Source organism: Hemiscyllium ocellatum, chromosome 26 (genome assembly GCF_020745735.1).
Source record: "Hemiscyllium ocellatum isolate sHemOce1 chromosome 26, sHemOce1.pat.X.cur, whole genome shotgun sequence".
Taxonomy (NCBI): domain Eukaryota; kingdom Metazoa; phylum Chordata; class Chondrichthyes; order Orectolobiformes; family Hemiscylliidae; genus Hemiscyllium; species Hemiscyllium ocellatum.
In genome coordinates, this window is record NC_083426.1 from 11,534,614 (window position 1) to 11,550,371 (window position 15,758).

General features: G+C 40.6%; 1 protein-coding gene across 1 annotated transcript; it reads right to left on the reverse strand.

The window, feature by feature from the left end:
- Positions 1-691: 691 nt before the first annotated feature.
- On the reverse strand, positions 692-14,576 carry snrpe (small nuclear ribonucleoprotein polypeptide E). The gene is made up of 5 exons (XM_060845070.1): positions 14,426-14,576; positions 11,897-11,923; positions 11,513-11,575; positions 4,802-4,880; positions 692-909 (listed from the first exon to the last, which is right to left on the reverse strand). The coding sequence occupies exons 1-5, from the start codon at positions 14,477-14,479 to the stop codon at positions 854-856; spliced, it is 279 nt and encodes a 92-aa protein (XP_060701053.1). The 5' UTR covers positions 14,480-14,576; the 3' UTR covers positions 692-853.
- Between the last annotated feature and the right edge of the window lie 1,182 nt (positions 14,577-15,758).

The window sequence follows — 15,758 nt, forward strand, 5'->3', positions numbered from 1 at the left end:
ATATTTACTTTCTCAGAGTGGGAAACAGGGAATACCAGGTAGCTCTCACACTGAAACCCTTTGTACAAAGGCAGTTGTTAACATTGTACTATACTGTCCATCTCTTGGTGCCATGTACAAGCCTGTAACTTTTTTCTTAAGAGAAAATATTAAACCATTTGAAAAAGCAAATTTCACCGGAATATTAAATGCAAGATACTGGGCGAGTCAAATTTTCATTGGCATACCGTTAAAAGTTTAACTAGAATGTTTTTGCCTGCAATACTCTCATAGCAATCTTACAATGTCATTTCTTTTCAATGATATGCTAATCAAAGATTTAAGTTTTAGGCATTCTCCTGCTTTTTCTTCACTAACTGCAAAGATGATAATTGACACTCTGCCAGATTCCAAAAATGATCAACAGGTAGCTGCTGTTCTGGTCAGGTTCACGCAAGTCATCAGCTGGAGGATGAATCTATTTGGTTTCAACATTTGATTGCCAGACAATAGAAAATGCAACATTATGTACTCACACAAGACAATAAACTGCAGACTATCACTTCACCAGGCATCCTAACATGCTTTCCCTTGGTGCCAAATGGCATACTATCCAGTTTGTGCTGACAGTAGTCAGAAATTACAGTAACAAACTGAAGTAAATAAGATTGTATAAATCTTTGTATTCAACTACAAATAACATGGAAGGATAGACAGTTATAACTTTTTTTATTCAAAATTATTACTGTAGTGAGGTTCAAAAAAAGTATAAGCCCAGGTCACTCGTTCGACAGTGTATCTGAAATGTAATTAAAAGCCTGTGTTCAATTTTTCTCATAGTAAGTAAGGCAATGAAATGCCAGTGAATCCAGTCCTAACTGTGGACACTCTGTAATAAGGTGATGTTGTCCCCTTTTAGCATAACACGACCTGAAAGACAGAGAAAAACTCATTAAGAACAGACTTTATCGAAAGAATACAACCATTTCCTTTTAACTTCTGCGTCAACAGTCAACCATAATAGTACGATGTTTCGTGTTACAGCATCACATCCCCTTTTCCCCTTATATTGACATTTCATTCCTCCTTTATGAGCTTACTAAAATTTAATTTTTAAAACAGTAATCAAAACTGCCTCCACTATCTTTTCAGTATGGTATATTCATTGCAGATTTCAGTTCATAAATACTCCCATAAATGTTTATCTTTATGTTGTCATTGGTTCCTTTGTCAATTAATTTAGATCAGTGACCCCCCCGCTCTCGACTCTTACTTACTCTAAAAGGTCCAGTTTCTATCTACTCCCTATCAATTTGAGTCAGTTGGCAGCAAAGTCAGCTGGTTGTGGATTCAAATCCTCCTCTAAAGTTCAGCAGAAAACTCACTACCTAAAGGGGAGCTGTATTCATTCAATGACAAAGTAACCCACAGGCCCAATGTCTGCTTGTACAAAAAGGAAGAGATTATTGTTTCAACAGCAGGATAATGTGGTCAGCTTCCCTGCCCAATACATTAATGGGAGGCCTTTCTATGACTTAAATAGGTACAGAAATGATTAAGTAGTAAGTGAGGTCTGCAGATGCTGAAGATCAGAGCTGAAAATGTGTTGCTGGTTAAAGTGCAGCAGGTCAGGCAGCATCCAAGGAACAGGAAATTCGACGTTTCGGGCATAAGCCCTTCTTTTTAGAGCTTCTTCAAGGAAGGCATCCTTGCAAGAGGATTCGCAGTAGGTTAAAATCTTAGAGTAAAAAGTGAAGTCTGCAGATGCTGGAGATCAGAGCTGAAAATGTGTTTTTAGAGCTTCTTCAAGGAAGGCATCCTTGCCCGAAACGTCGAATTTCCTGTTCCTTGGATGCTGCCTGACCTGCTGCGCTTTAACCAGCAACACATTTTCAACAGAAATGATTAAGAAAGTTCTCAACACTAGTGCAGTTAAAAAGATCACAAAACTATTGAAGTGAATTAGCATTTTGGTGCAAATTGAAATAGAAGCAATAGCATTTGACTCCCAACAGGAGTAACCAATCACTACTTGCTCTGGGATGCCTACCATACATTTAGAAATACAAAGAATAATGTGGTTTGTTTTACTAGAGTGCTTCACAACCCAGCAACTATCACTGACTAAATTAGGAAAGAATACTTCCAGAATACTACACTGCAAATAAGGCTTTTGGTATGCAAAGCACTATAGCCAATAAATCAGAAGCCTGGAATCTTTTATCTGAGACCCTTTTTCTGTGTTCAGGTAAATACTTCATTCCAAAGGTGACATTACCCTCACTACAAGCATATTCTCAGAAGCTAGGCTGACATTTCAACATTGTAATGCTATAAATTGCAAGAATAAGACTCAGATCTATAACTCTTTACACTCATGAGAAAATGCCAGCAACTCAGCAAAGCTGGTAAATGACTGATGAATGACAACCAAAAGCATATAACTAGAAGCAAAAAGGGAATGGACTTCTGTTTCAACTATAAAAATTTAGAATTAATGCTGTGTAATTTCCAGTTGGCTGCCTTGGCAAAATAATGATGCAAAAACTTTTAAGTATCAAAAATGGACAACATGTATTCTTTAATGTTAACTATTTGAGACACTGCACTGGATGTTACACTGTGTACCATTAGGCAATTATTATTCCTTACATCAAAAAATTGTATGATGTAAACATATAATTGAATTTTTCCACAGTACAATTAAATTTCAGCAACTGAAATGATAAAACAGACCAAATTCAAGGATGGGATATTTGTTTTCTTTTTCAACTGCAACTTTCCTGCCAATGAACTTATACAAATAGATCTGCAGTGCACCTTCTCAGAGTCATAGAGGTGTACAGCATGGAAACAGACCCTCCAATCCAACATGTCCACGCTGACCAGTTATCCCAACCGCCAGCACCCGGCCTATATCCCTCCAAACCCTTCCTATTCATGTATCCATCCAAATGCCTCTTAAATGTTGCAACTGTACCAGCCTCCACCACACCCTCTAGCAGCTCATTCCGTACACGTACCATCCTCATCATGAAAAAGTTGCCCCTGAGGTCTCTTTTATATCTTTTCACTCTCACCCTAAACCTATGTCCTCTAGTTCTGGACTCCCCCATCCCAGGGAAGACTTTGTCTATTCATCCTATCCATGCCCCTCAATTTTGTAAACCTCTATATAAAGGTCACCCCTCAGTCTCTGATGCTCCAGGGAAATCAGTCCCAGCCTGTTCAGCCTCTCCTTGTTGCTCAAATCCTCCAACCCTGGCAACATCCTTGTAAATCTTTTCTGCACCCTTTCAAGTTTCACAACATCTTTCCGATAGAAAAAAGACCAGAATTGCACGCAATATTCCAACAGTGGCCTAACCAATGTCCTGTTCAGCTGCAACATGACCTCCCAACTCCTGTACTCAATACGCTGACCAATGAAGGAAAGCAGACCAAACGCCGCCTTCACTATCCTATCTACCTGCGACTCCACTTTCAAGGAGCTATGAACCTGCATTCCAAGGTCTCTTTGTTCAGCAACACTCCCTAGAACCTTACCATTAAGTGTATAAGTCCTGCTAAGATTTGCTTTCCCAAAATGCAGCACCTCGTATTTATCTGAATTAAACTCCATCTGCCACTTCTCAGCCCATCTGGTCCAGATCCTTTTGTAATCTGAGGTAACCCTCTTCACTATACACTACACCTCCAATTTTGGTGTCATCTGCAAACTTACTAACTGTATCTCTTATGCTCGCATCGAAATCATTTATGTAAGTGACAAAAAGTAGAGGACCCAGCACCGATCCTTGTGGCACTCTACTGGTTACAGACCTCCAGTCTGAAAAACAACCTTCCACCACCACCCTCTGAGCCAGTTCTGTATCCAGATGGCTAGTTCTCCCTGTATTCCATGAGATCTAACCTTGCTAATCAGTCTCCCGTGGGGAACCTTGTCGAACGCCTTACTGAAGTCCATATAGATCACATTTACTACTCTCCCCTCATCAATCTTCTTTGTTACTTCTTCAAAAAAACTCAGCTAAGTCTTTCTCTGTAGAAAAAGGTGAACGTACTTATTACACAGTTGACCACCCTACCGCAAACCATCATCTTACGAGACAAAAGGCTGCCACTTGAATGAAATTCTTTAACATTCCTGGAAGTGCAACACAATCAGACCCACACTCCACCCATAATTAACATCTTTCATTGTTAACTGCAGATAACAATCAGGGCAGTAAGCCATACAGACTTGCCTTTTTACTATCCATGAAGAATTGATACTAACTATAGTGCTACACTGTCCGTAGTCATTTTACTCAACATTTTCCCCGCTATTATATCACACTACTTTGGTACATTAAGCACCAAGTTAAGCAGATCCAGTAATTTCACAGAGCAACCTGACAATAATCTGAAACAAACACCCTGATTTAGTGGTGTATAATGTCATTGGGCCTGCTCTAGCCAAGATGGGACTCCAGATCCACACCAATGTGGCTGACTCTTAACTGCTCTCTGTTGCTGAGCCATTTCAGTCAATTCTAGGTCAATTAGGGATGAATAACAAATGCTGGCCTTGACAGTGACACTTATGTCCAAAGAAAGAACACAGACTATAAAATTTCTTCCTGAAAGAAAGACTGAAATGTCAAATGCATCAATGAGAGTTTTAATGGAAGAAAACAGATTAAATAGAAAAGATACCACTGTAGGAGAACATATCTTGGAAAGCTTAAACGGAGAAAAGAGATTTCACAATTAATTTCTTCCAATTATTTCTTAATAAAGATATTCTATTGAAAGAGGAGGACTGTGTTAACCAACTTACCCAATGGTTTTCTTGATTTTGATTTCATGTGAATTTCTTCTGCATCATCCAAAACAAGGTTCATATATTCATCAAACCCCTGTGGTTTAAAAAAAAGTCATTATTTTCCATAACAGCTGGGACTGTCATTTGCCAAGCTTAAGAGAAGAAGATTAATCACAAATCAGGATCAAAATCCACATTCACAAACTCAAGCTAGAGAATTTCAGCCATGCTCCAGAATTGTGCAGGGGAATACAGCTAATAGATTTTACTGAAACCAGAGAACTCTACTGCTGGAAAATCGATTTAACACACCAAAAACCCACAGAAAAGATGTCCAAAGATTTTCTTACTAATTGAGTACTTTTTTTTGTCACATCAATGATAAATCATCAGGTTTTGAGGTAATAGTTAAATCAAATGTTGCTCTCAGTCTGCAAATCTTGAATGTTACCAGTGTTTGGGATCAAAACACACACACCTTCATGCCCCCATGAAAACAAAAAAAAACCAGCAGCATTCCTGAAAAAAAACTAAAATTTTGAAAAAGATACAATCAGTTGAGGGAGAAATGGTGACCAGGACACCAGAACACAGATCGTGAAAAAGTGCCATAGTATCTAATATCCAGTGCAACAGGCAGACAGCACAGTAACTTAACATCTCACACAAAGAGTCACCCCAACAACATACAATTTAATCCATTGATTTCAATAAGTTTCAAGAGCACAACTATACAGATTACAAATGGTAGAAATGAACAGTCTTTATTTAAGAAAGGATGTAATAGCATTACAAATATTTCAGTTAAGGTCCACTTGACCGATACTTAGGATACACAGGGAACAGCAGGGGTTCATCTTATGAGGAAAGGTTACAGAGGCTGGGTCTGTACCTATTAGAGTTTAGAAGGAGAGGTGATACAATTGACATAAACAAGATGCTGAAATGAACTAACAGGGTGCATTGCCACAAAAAGAGGGTCTAAGAAAGTTTGGATCGAAGAATGAGGCTTCAGCTCAGGAGTCTTTGACAAGGAGGTTGAGTGAAGTGATTACGACACAGTTGAAGAGGGTGAAGACATGACTGCCCAGCTGGTTCAGTGCGCTATGCGCTTAATGTGGGAGTCAACGACTCTGGTGTGTCTGGCTCACATATGTGTGGAAAGTGTGTGCACATTCAGCTATTGGCCGAGCATACGGCAGCGCTGATGAAAAAACTCGAGGACCTAAGGCTCATCCGAGAGAACGAGATCTTTCTGGACAAGACCTTCAGCGAGGTTATTACACCAATCATGCCAGAAGAGAGCAGACGATGAGGAAGGCAGAGAGGAGACAGGTGCAAGAGACCCCGGGAGAAGTACCTGTCAGGAAGAAGTCGAAGCTTTTGGAAACAGTAGAGACTGATGACACTGCCAGTTCGCAAGGCGGCCAGGTCTGTCAATCAAATGTTGGCGCAGAGGCAGAGCGTAAGAGTCGGACATCGCACAGAGCTGTGGTAATAGGGGACTCCATCGTGACAGGAACTGACCAGGGTTTTTGTGGCAGCAGACAGGATTTAAGGATGGTGTGTTGCCTTCCTGGTGCCAGGGTGAAAGACATCACAGACAGAGTGCGGAAAATCCTCAAGGACGAGGGTGAAGAGCCAGAGGTGGTGGTACATGTCGGCACAAATAATGGCGGGAAGAAGGGGAGGAACATACCACAGCAGGACTTCAGAGAACTAGGAAGAAGGCTGAAAAGCAGAACGTCGAAGGTGGTTATCTCCTGTTTGCTTCCAGTTCCTCGGGCTGGTGGGGCCAGAAACAGGGAGATAATGGACTTGAAAAAGTGTGGTTGGGGAACTGGTGCAGGAAGCAAGGATTTAAATTCTTGGATCACTGGGGCATATTTTGTGGTAAGCATAAATTCTACAAGAGAGATGGTTTGCACCTTAATAGGTTAGGGACCAGCATTCTGGCAGGTAGGTTTTCTACTGCAACACCGCTACATTTAAACTAAGTAGCGAGAAGGGGGGGGGGGGGGGACAAACTGGATGTTTAGAAAAGAAATTGAAGGGAAAGTTAGAACAAGAGAAGTCAAGAAAGACAACTGGATCAATGAGGCAGAAAACTCAAAAAGGGATCATGCTGTAAGGTTGAGTAAAATAGGGGTTGATGGGAAGGGTGAGAGCAGTAATAAATTAAAAATACTATATATGAATGCACAAAGCATTAGACATAAGATGGATGAGCTTGAGGCTCTTCTGGAAATTGGCAGATACAACATTGTGGGGATAACTGAGACGTGGCTTCAAGTGGATAGGGCCTGGGAAATGAATATTCAAGGCTACATGTGCTATCGTAAGGACAGACTGACGGGCAGAGGGGGTGGGGTGGCCTTGTTGGTAAGGGAGGATATTCAGTCCCTTGCATGGAGGGACCTAGAGTCAGGGGATGTAGAGTCAGTGTGGATAGAGCTGCGAAATACTAAGGGTAAAAAGACCCTCTTGGGAGTCATCTACAGGCCCCCAAACAGTAGTCTGGATGTCGGATGTAAGATGAATCAGGAGCTGAAATTGGCCTGTCGCAAAGATGTTACTACAGTTGTTATGGGGGATTTTAACATACAGATAGACTGGGAGAATCAGGATGGTATCGGACCTCAAGAAAGAGACTCTGTGGAGTGCCTCAGATATGGATTCTTAGAGCAGCTGGTGCTGGAGCTGACCAAGGAGAAAGCAATTCTGGATCTGGTATTGTGTAATGAACCAGAATTGGTCAGAGACCTCGAAGTGAAGGAGCCATTGGGAAGTAGTGACTATAATACATTAAGCTTCAATCTGCAATTTGAGAGGGAGGGTACAGTCGGAAGTGACAGTACTTCTGTTGAATAAAGGGAACTATGGAGCTAGCCAAAGTTCAATGGTGCAATACCTTAGCAGGGATGACCGTGGAGGAACAATGGCGGATATTTCTGTGTATAATTCAGAAGTTGCAGGATCAGTTCATTCTTAAAAGGAAGAAAGATCCCAGGAGGAGGCATGGGCGGCCGTGGCTGACGAGGGAAATTAAGAAACATATAAAGTTAAAAGAGAAAACGTATAACATAGCAAAGATAAGTGGGAAAACTGAGAACTGGGAAGCTTTTAAAGAGCAACAGAGGATTACTAAGAAGGAAACACGCAGAGGAAAAATGAGGTACAAAGGTAAACTGGCCAATAATATAAAGGAGGATAGTAAAAGCTTTTTAAAGTATGTGCAAGGCAAAAAAAAGGGTTAGGACTAAAATTGGGCCCTTGAAGACAGAAACGGGGAATATATTACGGGGAACAAAGAAATGGCAGAAGAATTAAATGGGTACTTCAGATCTGTGTTCACTGGGGAAGACACAAGCAATCTCCCTGAGGTAACAGTGGCTGAAGGACCTGAACTTAAGGGAATCTATATTTGCCAGGAATTGGTGTTGGAGAGACTGTTAGGTCCGAAGGTTGATAAGTCTCTGGGGCCTGATGTCTACATCCCAGGGTACTGAAGGAGGTGGCTCAGGAAATCAAGGATGCGTCGGTGATTATTTTCCAGAGTTCGATAGATTCGGGGTCGGTTCCTGAGGATTGGAGGGTGGCTAATGTTATACCACTTTTTAAGAAAGGTGGGAGAGAGAAAGCAGGAAATTATAGACCAGTTAGTCTGACCTCAGTGGTGGGAAAGATGCTGGAGTCTATTATAAAGGATGAAATTATGGCACATCTGGATAGTAGTAACAGGATAGGACAGAGTCAGCATGGATTTATGAAGGGGAAATCATGCTTGACTAATCTTCTTGAATTTTTTTGAGGATGTAACTCTGAAGATGGATGAGGGAGATCCAGTAGATGTAGTGTACCTGGACTTTCAGAAAGCTTTTGATAAAGTCCCACACAGGAAGTTAGTGAGTAAAATTAGGACGCATGGTATTGGGGGCAAAGTACTAGATTAGATTGAAAATTGGTTGGCTGATAGGAAACAAAAGGTAATGATAAACGGCTCCATTTCGGAATGGCAAGCAGTGATCAGTGGGGTACCGCAGGGATCCGTGCTGGGACCGCAGCATTTTACAATATATGTTAATGATATAGAAGATGGTATCAGCAATAACATTAGCAAATTTGCTGATGATACAAAGCTGGGTGGCAGGGTGAAATGTGATGAGGATGTTAGGAGATTACAGGGTGACCTGGGCAAGTTAGGGGAGTGGGCTGATGTATGGCAGATGCAGTTTAATGTGGATAAATGTATGGATATCCACTTTGGTAGCAAGAACAGGAAGGCAGGTTATTACCTCAATGGAATAAATTTAGGTAAAGGGGCAGTACAGAGAGATCTGGGTGTTCTTGTACACCAGTCAATGAAGGCAAGCATGCAGGTACACAGATAGTGAAGAAAGCTAATAGTATGCTGGCCTTCATAATAAAAGGAATTGAATATAGAAGCAAAGAGGTGCTTCTGCAGCTGTACAGGGCCGTGGTGAGACCACACCTGGAGTACTGTGTGCAGTTCTGGTCTCCATTCTGGCTGTTGAGAGACTGCAGCGTGGGTTCACGAGGTCAATTCCTGGAATGGCAGGATTACCTTACACTGAAAGACTGAAGCGACTGGGCTTGTATACCCCTGAGTTTAGAAGGCTGAGAGGGGATCTGATTGAAACATATAAGATTATGAAACGATTGGACACTCTGGCAGCAGGAAACATGTTTCCGCTGATGGGTGAGTGCCGAACCAGAGGACACAGCTTAAAAATACGGGGTAGACCATTTATGACAGAGATGAGGAGAAACTCCTTCACCCAGAGAATGGTGGCTGTGTGGAATGCTCTGCCCCAGAGGGCAGTATAGGCCCAGTCTCTGGATTAATTTAAGAAAGAGTTGGATAGAGCTCTCAAAGATAGTGGAATCAAGGGTTATGGAGATAAGGCAGGAAGAGGATACTAATTAGGAATGATCAGCTACGATCATATTGAATGGCGGTGCAAGCTCGAAGGGCTGAATGGCCTACTCCTGCACCTATTGTCTATTGCTATAAGGATCTATCTCCTTGTGGGAAAAATTGGGACACAGTTTAAGAAGGAAATGACCTTCAATTTAGGGCAGAAATAAGGAACTTCTTTTTTTCCGCAGACATTCCCAAGTCTTTGGAATTCTCTTCCCCAGAAAATAGGGGCATCTGCATGATATCTTTTCAGGATTTGACCAATGCCAATAACCTACTATAGATGCTCTCTAATTTTATAAACCACACACAAATCTGTCCCAGATGCTCTCATTAAAAATTTTAAATTACAACAGAAGGATAGATTTTTTCCAACAAAGCAACATCAATTTTGCCATATGTCCTCACTGGGTAAATGATAACTAAATCAGTAGTTTTCTGCAACTGCAAGTGGCTTGAACTTATACTGTTGCTCAAGCTGACAAAGTGTATCACAGTGGTTTACCGGAGTGAGCAAATTCTTGAATGTTTCATATGTTTTCAGGCCTCTGTCAGAAATATCATTCTTATCCTCCCCCATTGGCCATAATATCTCTGATTAACAGTTGGATTAGCAAGAGCATTCAGGACACATCACATATGCAATGAAAAGTTCTTACGCAAACGTATTCTCCCAGTACCCCAATAATATCTACTTATGCAACCAACTTCAAAAAGGTTGTCCATGCATGTACAAACAAGTTTCCACCAAGATTTGATTTTAAGAACTTTTTCTCAACAAAAAGAATTTAATGAGAGCCAGTTTTTCTACTGGTTTGTTGGAAGTTTAAAAAATGAAATTTGATCAGCTAGGGATATATGCAATATTATCCCCACCAAAAAAATATAATACCATTACAGGACAGACAAGAACAATGTGCAGCACATGGAGTTACAATTAATTAAAAGTTATTCCAGTACAAGCATATACAGTATACAAATAGCCACAAGAGGATACTATTCCAGCATGGTCCCAATTTACAAATGCAATCTCATACAGTGGTGTTTTTTATTAAAGACCTAACAAATGTACATCTCCTGAACTTATGAACAACTCCTTTATATTGCACTGTATTGTGTTCCAATTTGTGTACAAATCGACTTGCAAACAAACCCCAGAATAGAACCTGCTTGCAACCAAGAGACTGACTGTACAGATAAATTCCTGCCTAACAAGGGAGTGAATGAATATTGCGAGTAGGCAGGAATGTGGACCTGTGACTATTCAATCAGAACAACCATAATCTGACTGAATAACAGAGCAGGTAAAGAGGACTCCTTATCTGTATGGTCATTCATGTTAATAACTGCAGATAAACCACAAATTAAGGACTCCAAGTTCATTAATCTATCTTGCTGTTCGGTTATAGATAAAGGTTTGCAAATCCTCTGTATTTTTCACCATTTTCTACTGATGGTACCATGCAGGCAACTCCAAAAGCATATAAAGCTAATTCTTTCAAGGTTGCATTGTTGTATAGCTAGTCTTGAGATTAGGGCTCATGCTTGCATTATTGGGATCGGTTATAGTTTAAACCACCATCGTTCCATCTTGTACAAGTTTGCACAAGGAAACGGTACATCGCAATTACAGCTGGCATCACACTTATAGAAAACATCTGATGGTTGCACTGATTTGATGCAACTTCAGGTTTTCTGGTCTGTTGTCAGCCAAAACAGCTTGATTCACTTTTCACAATCCAATTAACTACACAACAGAACTCCAGGCTAATTTTCATACTTACAATTATACAGCCTTCTATCCTCATGTTGACTTGTTCATATAACCATACTTGGATCCTGGATCTCTGAAGTAAAGAAAAAAAGTATTTTAAGTCGGAAACAAATTATTTCCAGATAGTTTGAATAAAACAGCACCTCTAAGCTGTCAACACTCCCTCAGTAATGCAATAGAGTCAGATTAGATTGCGTTCAAGTCTCTGGAATGGGTATGAACTCAAAATCTGACTCAGCAAAAAGGATGCAATTAAGCTGAGATTTAAACTGCTCTTTGATGAACTATGCAGCAGTCATTATTAAGCGGTTCACTTATGAGCAGGTACAATCAAACATCACTGCCACAATACTTAATTATGTAAAAAGACGGAAGTTAAACAGTAAGTGCTTACATTCTGAAGGTATCTGAAAATAAGATTCTGTTGTACTCTCCGTTAAGGAACATATTTACATATGTGTTATATAATAAACATCTCCTTCATAAGAGGCATCATATTTTCATTAGAATGGTGCCCATACCAGACTGGTTATAGACAGCATGCAAGGTACATAGAACAACATTGATTATCTGAATGAGATGGGCAGGCAACCTCAATTATCTGAACATCAATTATCCAAATTTCAGATTATCCCAACAAGATCCCAAGGTCCTGTAAAAACAGCATTAGGCAACTCAGCATTCAGTTATCAGTTAAACGGCATTATGGCAGACATTGACAGATAACAGAGGCATGTTTGAATGACTGGCACTCAAATTACCGCTTGTTTACGATCAGATCCGTTATCCAAACAATACATTATCTGAACAAAATACTCTCCACTCGTCTTGGTTGGATAACCAGTTTGTGGTATGGGCACCATTCTAATGAAAATATGATGCATAGTCATACTTACCTCAAAATTGTTTACAGTCACAGTACTGTTGTGTTTACCTAGGCAGCCACTATGATTGATGTCAGCATTGAAGTCAATCCAAAAATAGTTATTAATAATGTATCTCAAGTAACTGTCTACAAACTGCAGAGCATCATAAACTCAATGGTACCCTCATCCCACATTCACAAACAACCATTTTCAGAATGCATATACTGGGGTATCAGGAAGATGAACCCCAGTGGTATTCCCCTTTTTAACCTATAGAATTAAACTCAGAAGACAAGTCTATGCCTGGCTCTGACAAAAACAAAAATCAATGAAGCTGGGTGCATCCAAATTTGTACTGACAGCTAACTCCACTACCCAGGTGACATTCAGGTCTGAGACTAAACCCATATTAATGTCCAGATCCTGATGAAAGTTTAGATTCCTATGTTTACAAAAGTTTCCACTCAGTAAAACTGCCATACCCACATTTATCATGATCATGTAAATACAGCAACATTATAATTACATTTTCTCGATAACTTCAGTTGCAGAATGGATACAAATACAGGGCAACAGTATTATACCAAAAATTGCCCTTATGTAGGAATTCTTAATGGTAGCATAATAAAGTGGCTTCAAAATGATGCAGAGTTTTGCACATATTCCCATGTCATTTATCCTGCAGTATTTAACTTCAATTCAAACATACATATAGCTCTTTCATCCACCACCCCTACACTCAATCAATTTATAATGTTTTCTGGTAAACAGTGGTGTAATGTGAAAGTTTTCATCTTTGTTTTCAAGTTCTACCATGCAATATAGCTCAACTATACAAATCCATCATAAAAACTAAAAGAATTGCAGGTGCTGTAAAATCAAAGACAAAAATAGAAATTGCTAGAAAAGTCCAGCAGGTTTGGTAGGATCTGCGCAGGGATAGCAGTTAATGTTTCTAGTTGAGTGACCCTTCCTCTGAACAGATGCTGACCGACCTGGTGAACTTCTCCAGCAATTTCAAATCTCTGCCCTCATCTGATTCAAACCTCTTGAACATCCCTGATTATAGGTGCTTTGTTATTTATGATTGCATATATTTAACTGCATACCCCATTTTCCACTTTTCAGACAAATCATAAAATCTACCTCTTTAACCAGGCATTTGCCATCTAATCAAATATCTCACATGGCCTGGACACAACCTTTGTCCAGTAATACTCATGGCTTTTCACTACTTTAAAAGGCGCTACATAAATGTCAATCATACTTTGTGAGGGCTCCCCACGTGCCACACAACTGAGCAACTACTTTACACAACATATTACACTGCATATCAGATTATTAGTTTCAACAATTCCTTCAAAACATAAGAGAAGTAGGTTATTTAGACCACTGACTATTCTGTCATTCAATGAGATCGTGGCTGATCGGATAATCCTCAATTCCACTTTCCTGTCTTTTGACCAATAAATTTAGATTCATTTCCGGATTAAAAATCTACCTCAACCTTTAATACACTCAATGACAAAGCTTCCACAGATTCACTACCACCGGACACAATAAGTTCGCTGTTTGTTTTAAACGCTCTGAGAGGTTATATCTTCTAGACCTAAACTTCCCCACAAAGCGAAACGTTTTCTGCACCTCCCTAAAATCCCACTTTGTTTCAATAAAGTCTCTTATAAACTCCTAGGAGTAACTGGCCCTTCCAGCCTGAGGATGCCGTAAACACGGGACGGAATATAACTTTAAAACAAAACAATGCGTTTAAAAAGCCGGGTTTCAACGGGAGTGAGGGCGGACTCCGGCAGCACATGGAGCTCGTGCTGCGGAGCTGCTCGCCATCCATGACACGGCGAATTGACCGACACAGGGGGCCTCATGGAGACAGAGAGGGGCAAGCTGGCTCCACGGCCGCGATGCCGGGTGCAGGCCCGGGCCGAGAGTCTGGTCCGGAGGGTCGGGGTCAGGCCCAGGCCCCCGGCCTCGAGTTGCAGCTTGATCCTCCTTCCTTCCCGCCCGCGATCGGAACCCATCCCCACCCACTGGAAGGATACGATGGGCTGCACCATCACTTTCTGCACTTTCTGTGCCTGCCCGCGGTACGCCATGACTCCGGCTGCGACCGCCTCAAGAAGAAAACACAACCAACAGAAAACCGAGACAAAATGGCGGCTCCCGCTTCACGCACCGTGACCTCTGACCTCCCCCCCAGAGCTGCGCGGTGGATTCTGGGAGGCGGGCGCAGCTTCTTTGGTAACGAATGGGCGGGGCGCTGTTTCCATGGTAACTAATGGGCGGAGCCTAGTTTCACACGTAATTAATGGGCGGGGCCTGAGACTGTAACCTGCTACACAGGGAGATCTTGGTTCTGGGAAACTATCCCCACAACAAGTTAGAATGACACTCTTATCAAACCTTTCTGTTTTTACTGGAGTAGGGGAGTCACTGAACAAACATTTAGAGATATTTATTCTTTCCCCCCCAGCCTGGTGTAAAGTTTAAACTAAGTCTGACAGTTAACTGTCACTCATCATTATTTGGTGTATTAATTTCTATGCCAACACATTTATCCATGAGCACCCTGCTCTGAAAGAAATAAACATTGGTTTTCCCATGAAGTTTTTTTAAAATTCACCTGATGAGTGCAAGAGGAAATTTATAAGAAAATGTGTCTTCTGTTATGAGCAGCATTTCCTTATTGTGTGGTTTGATGCCACACCATTAATTTTGGGTTCTTTACAGACTGTTTGAAGGCAAAGCAAAACCAAGGACCAAGCTCAAATTTAGATCTCAAATAAACACTATTGATTGGCCATGAACATATTGAATGGGGGAGCAGAATTAAAGGGCCCAGTCGCCAACTTGTGCTACTTTCTATTATTCTATATTCATTATACATTAAATGTTGTTGTACATGCTAATCATTGATATATAAGGCTCTGACTTATTATGTTAGGTAAGGACTAAACTTCTTTGTGTGTTCATGTCCATATGTTCTCAAGACTGTGAAGTTCTAGTCCACTATAGTGAGGAATGTTCCAACTATGCCTTTTCTGTGCTATTTATATTCAGTAATGTGCAACTTTGTGACATGATTGCAATTTTGGTCTGCTGTTCAGGCAATAAAAGGAGAAACTAAGCAGATTTGGCACAATCTGTGATGAGAAAGCAGAGTTAACATTTGAGTTCAACCTGATTGTTCAGAAAGCAATATCATGCTCTTAACCAGATTCTTGAGACCAAGGATGACTTCTTTCTACTCTGCAGTGTAAAGAATGTATGTTTTAATGTTACATTATATTTGATTGTGTATTGATTTGGGCAAATGACTATTTCATATCAAACAACTGAGGAAGGAACTGTGGTACTTTTAAAAGGCAAGTTACT